A 13,339-nucleotide genomic window follows, 5' to 3' on the forward strand; every position below is an offset into this window, starting at 1 on the left:
TGAAAGTTTTCAAAACCATATGGAATATAAAAGTCAAAATAATTCAACTGTGGAAACAATACTGTTCACTTTTTTCAAGAATCTGTTCGATGGAAAAATAAGGTTTTTATGTCATAATTTGTTTAATGTCCAATCCGATCAACCCATGATATATTAATTATAGTTTTGTTCCATAATTTTTAATAAAAATTGATCCGATCCTTCGGAAAGAAATTATATAATAACAACAAAAAATATTGTATATGTATAAATAAAATGATCAAATATATAAAATAAATTATCGATAATATATACAAATAATGTGCATATCTTATGCTAGTAAGTGAGTATTATACATGTCTCTTTATTTTTCTTTTCTTTGCAACATTACTTTTCTGAATTTTGTTTGTGAATCATACAAACGGTAAGACATGATTAAATCATACAAACGGTAAGACATGATTAACTAATCATGTCGTTTCACAACATTTTGAGCCCAACTTCATATTCCACTGAATCTAAATTGACTAAATTATGGATTGCTTTTAGCAAGCCTACTTAGTTAACCCACTTGAAATTAGGTTTAAATCATTTCTTCCCATTGATAAAATCCAATAAATCAAAATGATTTGATGCATAATCAGTAATTCAAACAATATAAATATAGATATAGTAGGGTACAAAAAAAAACTCACAGTTTTCTTAAACTATAAATACTTATAAAGATATTTCAAAGTAGATTTATGAAACTAATCATGTGCTTTTAAAAAAAAAAAAAAGACACGGGTTAAAATAAAACTTAAACTACTACGAAATGGTTTTACCAAACTGGTTATTCTATTTTATTTTATTTTATTTTTATAAGTAATATATGAACGTATGTTACTTCACAAAATATATAAATTTAATATATAAATATCATGCATATTAAATTTTAAATAATTATTCTACTAAACTAAAGTATTATAACTTCATTCAAAATTAAGATCATACATTATAATATTGATTAAGCCTAAAATAACTATTATATTTCTAAAATGTGAGATCATTTATGATACATGTCATTTCCTAAATATTTCTAAAATTTTGCATTCTCCTAATTATTTAATTCTAATAGTTTCATTATAAATTAAATAACTTTCTTTATTTATTATATAAAATTTATTATTCTAATACATACTATTTTTAGATAACGAAGTTTATCACATACTAAATAATAGCTTATGTAACTTAAATACATTCAGAAATTTATCTTACTGAAAAATAACATTATTGGGATAATCACAAATTATGCTTGCTTTTTTTTAAACCTTGAAAATTCTAATTCTACTTTTTTTTCTTTTAACTCGATAAACAAATAAAGAGATTTATCTTTCACTCTCTTGAATTTATATTTTATAAAATTATTGGTTTGAAATAATAACATAATTATAAAAGTATTTGTTGAGTGTACGTATTGGTTTGAAATAAATTTGGATCAGATTCGGTTTGGAACTTTGGATCCGGATAATTTAGGTAGACTCGACTCCTTTGAAAACGATACTTTTTCTAAAAAACTGCTATATCTTATTTCCCACCAAGCGTACCAACTCCAGTTTTTAATTAGGTCTGCGCCTCGAGGTATCTCAAGTCTCGTTGTTGACTTAAAGCTCCTCACATGTCTTGTCTTTGCTCCTGACTCTTTTTGCTCTCTCATCTCTCTCTCTATCGCCGTAGACTATGGCCACCGTCACCGATACGCCAATCCGAATTGGAGTAATGGGATGCGCAGTAATCGCTAGAACAGTCTCCCGTGCCATCGACCTCGCTCCAAACGCCACTATCGCAGCCGTTGCAAGCCGCTCTTTAGAGAAAGCCAAAACGTTTGCTACCGCCAATGGCTACCAGCAATCTGTGAAGATCCACGGTTCCTACGAGTCGATTCTTGAAGATCCAGATGTTGATGCTCTTTACATTCCTCTTCCAACTAGCCTCCATGTCGAGTGGGCTATACGTGCTGCCCAGAGTGGAAAGCACATCCTTCTGGAGAAGCCAGTGGCTATGAACGTATCAGAGTTCGATAAGATTGTCGCGGCTTGTGAAAAGAACGGTGTTCAGATTATGGATGGTACCATGTGGGCTCATCATCCTAGAACGGCTAAGCTTAAGGAGTTCCTCTTCGATTCAGACCGTTTTGGTCAGCTCAAAAACGTAAGTACTCCATCAAAATACTATTCCGCTATTCCTTTGATTGTCAGATACAAAAGCTCTTGTTCTCAGATCAGTGGTATAAAGTTTGGAATCATGATATATATTATATACATAGTAGATGTTTTGGGTTTTTCTATTTTACCAAAAACCTCACTAATCATCAAATCAAGATTTTAGGAATTTGATTTTTGTTTTAAAAAACTAGTTTTATCTGTGTTTCCTATTTTATTTCAAAACATATAATCTACTTTTCATATAATAGACACTTGGTATAAAGCGGACGAATATTTCTAAATTTTAAGATAAGAAGTAAAAAAAAAAATTAAATAAATTCTTACTATATGTAAGAAGAAATCGTTCTTTAAAAAATATAAAAATATTTTAAATGATTTAATAAAATTATAAAAAAGACTTTTAAAAATGGAGATAAATATATAGAAGTTTTAAAATTATTTTGCAAATGAATGAAATTTGGTAGGTTATAATCTAAGAAAAATAATTTAAGAAAATCAGTTTCACAAAAAAATATAGAAGGAAAACAATATTTAAAAGTTTTAAACTAAATCTACGTCCACTGAAAGGCATACAGTTTACTTCATATAGAAGATCCCGTTTCGATGATTAGTTTCTGGCTAGTGTAAAATGTCAAACAATACTACGTTACTCTACTTTGCTTCTCAGATTCCTAAGCAAACAACATAACTTATGTGGTTGCTTCTTCTCTTGAAAGTCTTCCTTATTGGACATGCACTGCAGATAAATAGTTGCTTCTCATTAGCTGTGGATGAAGATTTTCTTAAAAACAACATCCGTGTGAAACCGAATCTTGATGGTCTCGGTGCGCTCGGAGACCTCGGATGGTACGCAATCCGAGCAGCGCTTTTCGCCAACAACTTCGAGCTTCCCAAAATCGTCGCAGCCTCACCAGGGACTGTTCTGAACGAGTCAGGAGTGATTCTCTCGTGCGGAGCGTCTCTGAGCTGGGAAGACGGACGAACCGCAAGCATATACTGCTCTTTTTTGGCAAACGTAGGGATGGAGATAACTGCCGTTGGAACAAACGGCACACTTTGTGTTCAAGACTTTGTTATCCCATTTGAGGAGACCCAAGCGACGTTCACCACTTGTTTGAAATCTGGGTTCAATGATCCATGGGTTAGTCGCCCGACCGAACACTCGGTTAAGACAGAGATCCCGCAAGAGGCGTGCATGGTGAGAGAATTTGCTAGGTTGGTTGGAGAGATCAAGAACAAAGGTGCAAAGGCTGACGGGTTTTGGCCAAACATTAGCCGGAAGACGCAGCTGGTGGTTGATGCTATCAAAGAGTCTGTTGATAAAAACTGTCAACAGATTAGTCTCTCTGGTCGTTGAAGAAAAAAAAGGCTCAAATTATATTTTCTTGTTTCCAAAAACTTTGTTCATTCCATGGTGGCTTTTCAGGTTTCTCCAAACTTCTTTGTTTGTTTCGTTTCGTTTCGTTTCGTTTCTTTCTTCGTTTTTTTGATAATAATAAACTCTTGGAGGGGAAAAAAAAAACTAAATCATCAAAGTTACAAGCAAGAGAAAATGGCCAAAGAAAAGTTGTACGAGAATTAGACGCAACTGCGAGAAGAGAAATAATGTTTGTTTTGTGGTTTGGTCTTTCTTGTATGGTTTTTGCATAGTATCCTATTTTCTATTATCTTTCAAAAAAAATACCAGCCTGCATCTATTTCCTTTGGCGTGAGAGAAATTCTAGACTGCACTCAGCTATGCTGAAACCTTCTCATGTAATTCAGAGAGAGATTCAACTTCAAATCAGGGCTCGCTTACTAGGATTGGACCGGGAATCCTATAAAGCGTTAGCCACTCGTTCTGCTAGCCAAAGCTCCTACCTTACACTATGGTTCGAAATGTTTCAGCCCTAACCGGAAAGCATGAGTCTTCATCAATTTCTTATCACACTTGTTTCTCTACTTATTTAATTCATTTTCTTTTTTGGAACCATTGTAATGATATCCTGTTTTAAAGGAAAAAAAAAAAAAAAAAAAATACCATCCTGTATATTAGCTTTGACCCAATTTACAAATAAAACTATTAACATGTGAACCGAGTCACTATGCACAATGTATTGAACTTGATCCAAAAAAAAATCTATAAAGAGCTAGAACACACAAAAGTCCTTAGCATTTCCCTCTTCTTCTTAAGTTGGTTTACTTTGCTTCCGATGAAGTAATGGACTTGGTTTAATATTCTTGTACTTAGAATTGAATGTGCCATAGATGCTTACAATGATTTCTCATGTGGTCCAGCCATTTGATGTGGGGTACTTATTTAACATAAGTCCCAATAAAACACTTTTAGTTTGACTACAGAACTGAATTTTAGGACATTTCTTTGTTTAACTACTTTTTAATACAAAAAGAAAGATAAGATAAGAGCCAACAACGATGTTTCTTGGTAGTTTACAGCTAAAGTGCTTGTAAACCAAGTAGCTCTGGATAATTAATTGAACTTGCTCACTAAGCTACATAGAATAAATAAAAGACCAAAAAGAAAGGCATTTCAAGAAAAGTCATTATTTTTTTGGATAATAGATTATCTTTTCTCTTTAGTCTCTTCAGAAGAAACTTTTTGGTTCGTTTCTTTGCTTCATAGCTTTTGTCATATTCTGATTCTCAGAATTACTTCGACTCTAGTCACTAATCCACCGGTTGATTCTTTCAGATTTGCATATAAAGCATTGAATTTTTACCTTTTTTCTGCTTCAAGAATCGAAAAAAATGAAAATCTTTCTTAGGTGTTTCAAACCCAAATTCTACAAGAAGTGGTTAGCTTTCTTTGTTCTTTGCCGAATGAGTGTTGAGGTATTTTTATTAACTATTGTTGTTGAAATGAAATGTAGCAGATCTGCAACAAGTTACATGAAGATTCGGCTAGAAATAGTAAGGACAAGAAGGATTGCAATGATTAAGTTTTTGAAAATGGACATTGTGGAATTTCTCAAGAATGGCCTTGATTATGATGCTTATAGAAGAGTAAGAACTCACTTACCCTTCTTTCTATAATCATAACCCTAATAAGCTTCCTCTGTTATTGAGGGGTTTTAATCTGTTAATTACTTGTTATCCAAGGCAGAAGTATTACTTGAAGAGCTTAGAATTATATCGTGTTATGACATCCTTGAACGATTCTGCGATTGTATCTCAGAAAATCTCTCTCTTATGCTGAAGAAAAGGTTCTTAACTTTTTTCCCTTTTAATTTTTTTTTCACTACAAAAGCTCTCAATGTTATTTTGGTTTCCTTTTAGGGAATGTCCTGAAGAATGCAGAGAAGCAGTTTCCTCTTTGATATATGCAGCTGCATGGGTTCCTGATGTTCCTGAACTTAAGGATCTTAGGGCCGTGTTTATACGTAGATTTGGAAATTTCAGTGCTTCTTCTGTAAATCACGAGGTTGGTTTATTGCACTTAATAGTCTAGGGTTTGCTTCTTGCGTGTATTGACAATATATTATCTTTCTTGAAACCTTGCAGCTCGTTGATAAAACTGAACTGCGAAGTAGACCATCACGTGAGCTTAGGATTCAAACAGTGAAAGACATTGCAAAAGAGTTTTCGATTGATTGGGATCCTACAGCTTTGAACCTGTTGCTGCTTAGACAAACTTCTGCTCTGCAAGTAAGTTTGTATACCTACCTACCAAACTCTCAGCCTTTGTTGTTCTAATGTCTGGAAAATATGTGTAGATTGAGGATAAGGTCGAGACAGGAGCTGATGATCCGAAGATTAAGAGAGAGAAAAGTATTGTCAATGATCAAAGTGAGAATGAGTCGGTTCTTTCACAGGCTTGGACAAGAGATTCATTGTCAAACCGTAGTTTAAGTTCGACGACTTCAAACTCAAGTTTCGGTTCTCCAAGAAGAGACACTGAAAAGAAGAAGTTTTTGCCTTACGGAATAATCTTCTCCTTCAGACACGAAACCAGGAGCTCGAAACGATGAGGAAACACAAGAGGAGAAGAAGAGTACAGATCAAGAAAACTCGAGGTTACTTAAGCCACAAGGCAGCGAAAATGAAGCTTCTTCAACAAGAAAGAACGATAGAACGTCGTCCTTTCAGAGACCTAAAGCTCTTGGATTATGATGATGTAGTGGCTCGGCTTGCAGCTCTTCGCCGGAGATAAGGGCTTCTAATTGTAATTAGCTAATTAGAATTCATTAACTATGTAAAGTATATATCGTTGTTAGCTTGAAAATAGTATACTAGTTGAAAAATGTTTGATCAATTACATTTATATTCTTTATTTAAGTGATTGAATTAAGATTATTATTTAACTTTAGTATTTAATTTTTATAATTTTTTGAAGAAAATAGTTTGTTTTTTTAACTATTGTATATTTTAGTCAAAACATTATACATTTTAAAATAGAATGAATATGATTATACTTTTGTTTTCGTGACAAAAGCATTGTACTAGTTTTATCGATTGAATATTAAGCATAAAGCTTCTTCGTATGCTTGACAAGTAGACGACAGCGAACAAGGATGGTGAAGCCAAAGCCGGGATCTACAGAAAATGAACCTAAACTGTTCCCATGGGTCCCATGAAAAGCATCTTCTCCGACAATTTAATTATAAACCACCTTTGCTTATTTAATTTTGCTTATCTTCCATAAAATTTAGTAATTTACACACCTAGAAAACAAAACAACTTCCATGATTTTGACTTTTGAGTAGTGGAAACGTTTCGATTAATAGCAAAAATCAAAACAGCTTCCATGAAATTCACAATAGCCTTTTCTATATTTAACCTATGTTTAGTGTATTTAAAAATAAATTTTGTCGTTAGTAATCAGATTTTGAATTGTAGCAAAGTTAGATTAATAGCCAAAATATTGGTCGGGCTCATCCATAAATCCTAGAGATTAGTTTAGCTTAGGCTTGAATCCTCCAAATTAAAAAATGCAAAAAAGAAAACAATTTTAAAAGTGAAAACGTTATATTCGTTCTTCACCTTTAACTTTGTCCACGTCATTACCAAGAGTAGCCGAACGACAAATGGAAATCTCAAGGGAGAAAAAAAAGAAAAGAAAAGCTTAATTTGCCTTTTCTGACCACTAAACCGACGTCGTATAACCTTCCTCAATTATTCTTACAAAACTTAACTCGAAAGCTCCCCCGAGTTTCAACTTTTTGTTCTCTCGTATCTCTTTTGTCCTGTGATTTGATTAGATCGATCCGAAACTGTAACTGGAGAGAGAGAGAAGGAAGAAGAAGATATGGGTTGTGCTCAATCCAAGATCGAGAACGAAGAAGCCGTTACTCGCTGCAAAGAGCGCAAACAGTTCATGAAAGACGCCGTCGTCGCCCGTAACGCCTTCGCCGCCGCGCACTCCGCTTACGCCATGGCCCTCAAGAACACCGGAGCCGCTCTCTCCGATTACGCTCACGGCGAGTTTCTCGTCTCCAATCACCACCACTCTTCCTCCGCCGCCGCCGCAGCTTCCTCTCTTCCCACCGCCGTATCTCCTCCTCCGCCTTCCTCCGCCGCCGCGATTTCTAACTCCGTCGCGTCGTCCTCCTCCGCCGCCGGCGAGATCCCTCAGCCTATGCCGGATACCCTCCCGCCGCCGCCTCCTCCGCCGCCGCCTCCTCTCCAGAGGGCTGCCACCATGCCGGAGATGAACGGTAGATCCGGCGGTCCGTCGGGGAGTGGACTCAGCGGGACTATAATTGAGGAGGACGACGACGGCGACGATGACTCCGAGGTGGAGAATCACGACCGGTTGGTTAGGAAGTCGAAGAGCCGCGGTGGTAGCAGTAGAGGCAGGCCGATGATTGATGACGATCGCCACCACCACCATAACCAAGAAGCTCCTCCTCCGCCTCTGCCTCAATCCATGGCGGCGAATCCAAGGCCGATTCCACCGCCACGTCAGCATCAGCAACAAGAGCACTTGGTGTACGATTACTTCTTCGCGAGTGAGAACATACCTGGAACTACCTTAGAAGACACTCCTCCTCCGCAGGCCAAACCTGCGCCTCCTCAGCCAGCTTCACCGTCCTCAGAGGAAGATGATGAACTAGAAGAGGAGGAGGATGAGCCGGTGGTTGAACGGAAACCTCCCGTGGTCGAGGAAAGGCCGAAGAGAGTGGAGGAACCGAGTGTGGAGCTTGAAAAAGTTGCTAACTTTAGAGGAGGGATGAAGAAGCCCATCGGCGGAGAGAGGAGGGGAGGAGGGAGGTTTCCGGCGACGGCGACGGCGACGAACTTGGCTAATGTATTCAATGAGCTTGATGATAATTTCTTGAAAGCTTCTGAAAGTGCACACGAGGTTTCCAAGATGCTTGAAGCCACCAGGCTCCATTACCACTCTAATTTTGCTGATAACAGAGGTATAGTTAGTTAGTTAGTGATCTCTATCCTCCAGTAAGATTCTATCATTAGCTAATGATCATGTGTTTTTGTTTTGTAGGCCATATTGATCACTCTGCTAGAGTGATGCGTGTTATTACATGGAACAGATCGTTTAGAGGATTACCAAATACTGATGTTGGGAAAGATGATTTTGATTCTGAGGAGAATGAAACTCATGCTACTGTTCTTGACAAGTTGCTAGCATGGGAGAAGAAGCTCTACGACGAAGTTAAGGTAAAAAAAAATATATCAAACATCTCTCCTTTTATTGCTTGTGTTTGTCTCTTGAGGAAAGATTCTTGCAGCCATGTTTAGTCCCCTTTGGTAAATCTTAGCATAGATGATGTGTCTGTTATTTGACCAAAAAAAAAAGAAAAGATGATGCGTCTGTTAAGGGCCTGCGGATTCGGTTTGAACGGTTAGTTCGGTTCGGGTTATTTGGTTTTTGGTTAGTTCGGTTAGCACAATATTTGGCTGCATTAAACCGATTTAGCATTCAGATAGTTCGGTTAATGAAAATTATACTGAAATTAACCGAGTTTTTGGTTAAAAAAATTCTGTTACTTCGATTAGTTCGGTTATTTAGGTTCGGAATTTTTGTTAGGGTCAGTATGGTTTGTTTACAGTTTTTGCAAAACATAGAAAACCGAACTAAACCGAACCGCACCTATAACCATTTTTAATTCTATCAAACTTGAACCGAAAAATTCAGTGCAGTTTAGCATGTTCGGTTCGGGACAAACTCCCACCACTAATGTGTACATTGGAAGTTTGATTTTGGAATAAACTTTTGTTGTATTTAGTCTGGTGAGCTCATGAAGATCGAGTACCAGAGAAAGGTCGCTCATCTAAACCGGGTAAAGAAGCGAGGTGGCCACTCAGATTCACTAGAGAGAGCCAAAGCAGCAGTTAGTCAGCTGCATACACGATACATCGTCGACATGCAGTCCATGGACTCCACAGTCTCAGAGATCAACCGTCTTCGAGACGAACAACTCTACGTCAAGCTCCTCCACCTCGTCGAGGCGTAAGTTATAAATCATATTCCTTATGATCTTTTAAACGATATGATTCTGAGTTTTTTTTTTATTGTTACAGAATGGGTAAGATGTGGGAGATGATGCAAATGCATCACCAGAGACAAGCCGAGATCTCCAAAGTATTGAAATCACTAGACATATCGCAGGCGGTTAAAGAAACAAACGATCACCACCACGAACGCACCATCCAGCTCCTGGCCGTGGTCCAAGAGTGGCACACGCAGTTTTGCAGGATGATAGACAATCAAAAGATGTATATAAAGTCACTCGGCGGGTGGCTGAAGCTGAATCTCATCCCTATAGAGAGCACGCTCAAGGAGAAAGTATCTTCGCCGCCACGTGTCCCAAACCCCGCTATACAGAAGCTTCTCCACATTTGGTACGACCGGTTAGACAAGATCCCCGACGAGATGGCGAGGACGGCGATCATCAATTTCGCGGCGGTTGTGAGCACGATAATGCAGCAGCAAGAGGAGGAGATGAAGCTGAGGGATAGGTGCGGGGAGACGAGGAAGGAGCTGGGGAGGAAGATCAGGCAGTTTGAGGATTGGTACCATAAGTACATGCAGAAGAGAGGGCCTGAGGATATGAATGCGGACGGGTCTGAAGCGGACAACGAGCATAAGGATGAGGTTGTCGTGAGGCAGTTCAACGTGGAGCAGATTAAGAAGAGGTTGGAGGAAGAGGAAGAGGCTTACCAAAGGCAAAGCCAACAAGTTAGAGAGAAGTCTATTGCTAGTCTTAGAACTCGTCTTCCCGAGCTGTTTCAGGCAATGTCTGAGGTTGCATATTCCTGTTCGGGTATGTATAGAGCGGTTGTTGCGTATGTGACTCAGCGGCAAAGCCAAAACGAAAGGCATCAGAAATCATCAAGCCAGGGACAAACTTCGGTAAGAACCGATGTAAGAGCAGAGTGATGTCTTTGTTTTTTCCTTTGGTCTGAATTTTTCAGTACCCCCATATACAGCTTATAGCATATAGTTATCATTGTTTCTTTAAAAAATATTATGTTTTGGGGTTTTATAAGGTTTGTTACGTCTGAGATATATTTATAGACTTGATTCCTAGTGAATCGTTCTTGGTTAATAAGAGTCTTAGTACTGATAGTGTTGCAGTTGTAATTTTGTACAGGGATAAATCTTTGTAATGACTATTTGCAAACCTATTATACAGTACTTCTACGTAGGTTTGGACACATTATCTGGAACCAAAAGAGGCTAAAGAGCTGAACCAAATTAGGAGATTTAATTTGGTTTTGGATAAAAAAGTAATTGAATCAAATCACAATTGAATAGAATCTGAATGAATATTCAAAATATTATAAAAATTTAATATTTAGTTATATTTAAATTTAAAATCATTAAAATATTCAAAAGTATAATTTTAAACTTGAAAATTTTAGGTTAGAAATAAGTAATAACTGAATATTCTAATGTTTTTGAAGTATTCCGAATGTCCTCCATTAAAAATGAACATTTTATGGGAAATTGCTTATAAACGAATAACATATTAAAATCAACCAAAATTATTTTACTCTCTTCGTTTCGTAAAAAATGCAAAAGTGACATTTTTTACACATATTAAGAAAATGATTGAAATGACTAATATTATTTTAGATAAATAAAATTAATTATAAAATCAATGTATTTTTATTTATTATTGAGGTAGAAGTTGCATTGGAATTTTAAAATGACACTCACTCTTTTTGTAACAAAAAAAAACAAAATATTAAAATGACGCTTAATATGAAACAGAGAGTATATTCTAAACATATTCTGTTGAAAGTCTTGACATAATTGTATGTTTGATTTCACTTAATGTTCAAATAAATCAAATAAGTATTTAGTAAAGAGCATTAATTATTCTAAAAGCAAATGTAACACAACAAACAAATATGTTTCTTCCATGACTTTGTAAAAACTCTTTACAAGTGCTAAAATAGCAATCATAAAGAGAAAAATCAAAATCACAACAACAAGCTCCACAGCTATATTATTCGACACACATTGACACTAACACAACATTCATGAGCACATTAAAAAAACGATCATCTATATTATTCGACACACATTGACACTAACACAACATTCATGAGCACATTAAAAAAACGATCATCTAAAAACTTTAAAGGAGTGGTTAGTGCAAGTGAACCCACCATCAACCATCAGATTATCTCCACTCACATACCGCGACTCATCACTAGCCAGAAACAAAACCGCGTTCGCCACGTCATCAACCGTCAACTCAACACCTTTCAGATTCGCGTTCGCAGCGGCGAAACTCCTGAAACCAGCGACCACGCCTTCCGTCCTCTCATCCTCAGGCAAATGAGCCAGCGCGAGGTTGGTCAAAACCGCGTAAGGCGAAACGCAGTTCACGCGTATCCCGTGCTGTCCTAGCTCTGCCGCAACGCTCCTAGTCAAACCTAGAACCGCGTGCTTGGAGCCGACGTAAGCGTGCGGACCAACGCCTCCGACAACGCCGCCAACGCTGCATAAAGAGACTATCGAGCCTTTCTTGGCGGGGATCATCACACGCGCCGCATGTTTCATCCCTAGGAAAGCTCCTTTCACGTTGACGTTGAAGACCATCTCGAACTCGGTTAAACTGTTGTTGCGGATGTCCGGACACGGTGCTTCGCTTACTCCTGCGTTGTTGATGAGTATGTCAAGTGTCCCGAAACGCTTGACGGCGAAGTCAACAGCGTTACTGATGTCGTCTTCTTGTGTGACGTCACCGTGGATGAAACAAGCTGACTCCTCCGAGTTGGCTAACAGAGTTTTGAGAACTTTGTCTCCGAGATCGTCTTGGACGTCGACGATGCAGACTTTGGCACCGTGCTTGTGGAACAGACGAGCGATGCTTTCGCCTATCCCTGTGGCTCCTCCGGTTATCAACGCCACTTTACCCAAAAGCCTGTTGTTCATACAGGCGCACGCTTGTTGAAAGTGTTCATATCAATGTGCTATAATAATTATAATAATATTTATTTTATCAATAATTAAATAATAATAATAACTTCATTATTAAAGACCGAAGAGATCGAAAGTCGAAACCAATAGAGATCAAAAGATTCGGTATGAGATAGAAAACATCCGAATCAGACAAAACACAACTGAACAGATCTCAAATCTGTTGTTCATCCGACCAAAAGACACTAGTGTAATGAAAATACATTCGATTTTGTTACTGGAAAATTGACTACACGGCATATAAAATTCAGAATTCAAATAAATAATTAAATGAAGATCGAAAGAGAGCAACTGATAAAAGAGCATTCAGAGAATATAAGAAGCAGAGATGAAAAAGAAGAAGTGAAAAGGTGAGACCTTTGAGTAGGGAGAGAAGAATGTTGAATGTTTTCAGTTGACATGATGATGATGATGATAGATTCTGATCTTCTCTCTTCTCTCTTCTTCTCCTTAATATGCGCCTCTTGGAAACCCTACTCAAACGCTTCTCTACTCTCTATATCTCTCTCTGTGGCTTTGGTTAGTTAGATCAGCTCTGACACGTTTTTGTACAAATCCGAGTCTTAATTACACCCACCCACACAAGTCAAAGACCAAAAGAAGAATCTAAATATATATATATATATATCATTGACTACAGAAAGAAAGCCCATTTGTTGGCCCACGAGTTGAATCTGTGGCGACAAATGGAGAGAAAGATGAGAGAGAACACTCTGAGTTCTTCTTATTCTTCTTCTTGTGACTTTCTTACTCGGAGTTG

The 13,339-nt window shown here is 37.4% G+C and overlaps 3 protein-coding genes and 1 pseudogene across 4 annotated transcripts; 3 read left to right on the forward strand and 1 right to left on the reverse strand.

Moving 5' to 3' along the window:
- The first annotated feature begins 675 nt into the window (after positions 1-675).
- On the forward strand, positions 676-3,874 carry LOC106395152 (uncharacterized oxidoreductase At4g09670-like). Its single transcript, XM_013835671.3, has 2 exons — positions 676-2,169; positions 2,926-3,874. The coding sequence occupies exons 1-2, from the start codon at positions 1,699-1,701 to the stop codon at positions 3,538-3,540; spliced, it is 1,086 nt and encodes a 361-aa protein (XP_013691125.2). The 5' UTR covers positions 676-1,698; the 3' UTR covers positions 3,541-3,874.
- Positions 3,875-4,198: 324 nt separating this feature from the next.
- LOC106392201 lies at positions 4,199-6,853 on the forward strand (annotated as a pseudogene).
- Positions 6,854-7,295: 442 nt separating this feature from the next.
- On the forward strand, positions 7,296-10,804 carry LOC106390564 (protein ALTERED PHOSPHATE STARVATION RESPONSE 1). The gene is made up of 4 exons (XM_013831056.3): positions 7,296-8,545; positions 8,626-8,801; positions 9,371-9,594; positions 9,666-10,804. Exons 1-4 carry the CDS (start codon positions 7,429-7,431, stop codon positions 10,522-10,524), a joined length of 2,376 nt encoding a protein of 791 aa, XP_013686510.2. The 5' UTR covers positions 7,296-7,428; the 3' UTR covers positions 10,525-10,804.
- A 680-nt stretch (positions 10,805-11,484) lies between these two features.
- LOC106390565 (xanthoxin dehydrogenase) lies at positions 11,485-13,339 on the reverse strand. 2 transcript variants are annotated; one of them, XM_048760465.1, is made up of 3 exons: positions 12,937-13,339; positions 11,723-12,523; positions 11,485-11,658 (listed from the first exon to the last, which is right to left on the reverse strand). In XM_048760465.1, exons 1-3 carry the CDS (start codon positions 12,978-12,980, stop codon positions 11,655-11,657), a joined length of 849 nt encoding a protein of 282 aa, XP_048616422.1. In that variant the 5' UTR covers positions 12,981-13,339; the 3' UTR covers positions 11,485-11,654. The 2 variants fall into 2 exon arrangements, with proteins under 2 accessions (XP_048616422.1, XP_013686511.1); XM_013831057.3 differs by having other exon boundaries at positions 11,485-12,523.

Source organism: Brassica napus, chromosome C6 (assembly GCF_020379485.1).
Source record: "Brassica napus cultivar Da-Ae chromosome C6, Da-Ae, whole genome shotgun sequence".
NCBI lineage: Eukaryota > Viridiplantae > Streptophyta > Magnoliopsida > Brassicales > Brassicaceae > Brassica > Brassica napus.

Bases quoted from the DNA above. Each gene is read 5' to 3' on its own strand.
- LOC106395152 (XM_013835671.3), top strand. From the start codon at position 1,699: ATGGCCACCGTCACCGATACGCCAATCCGAATTGGAGTAATGGGATGC. The intron at 2,170-2,925 runs GTAAGTACTCCA...CATGCACTGCAG, and splicing joins GTTTTGGTCAGCTCAAAAAC to ATAAATAGTTGCTTCTCATT.
- LOC106390564 (XM_013831056.3), top strand. From the start codon at position 7,429: ATGGGTTGTGCTCAATCCAAGATCGAGAACGAAGAAGCCGTTACTCGC. The intron at 8,546-8,625 runs GTATAGTTAGTT...TTTGTTTTGTAG, and splicing joins TAATTTTGCTGATAACAGAG to GCCATATTGATCACTCTGCT. The intron at 8,802-9,370 runs GTAAAAAAAAAT...TGTTGTATTTAG, and splicing joins AGCTCTACGACGAAGTTAAG to TCTGGTGAGCTCATGAAGAT.
- LOC106390565 (XM_048760465.1), bottom strand. From the start codon at position 12,980: ATGTCAACTGAAAACATTCAACATTCTTCTCTCCCTACTCAAAG. The intron at 12,524-12,936 runs GTCTCACCTTTT...TATGAACAACAG, and splicing joins TCTTCTCTCCCTACTCAAAG to GCTTTTGGGTAAAGTGGCGT.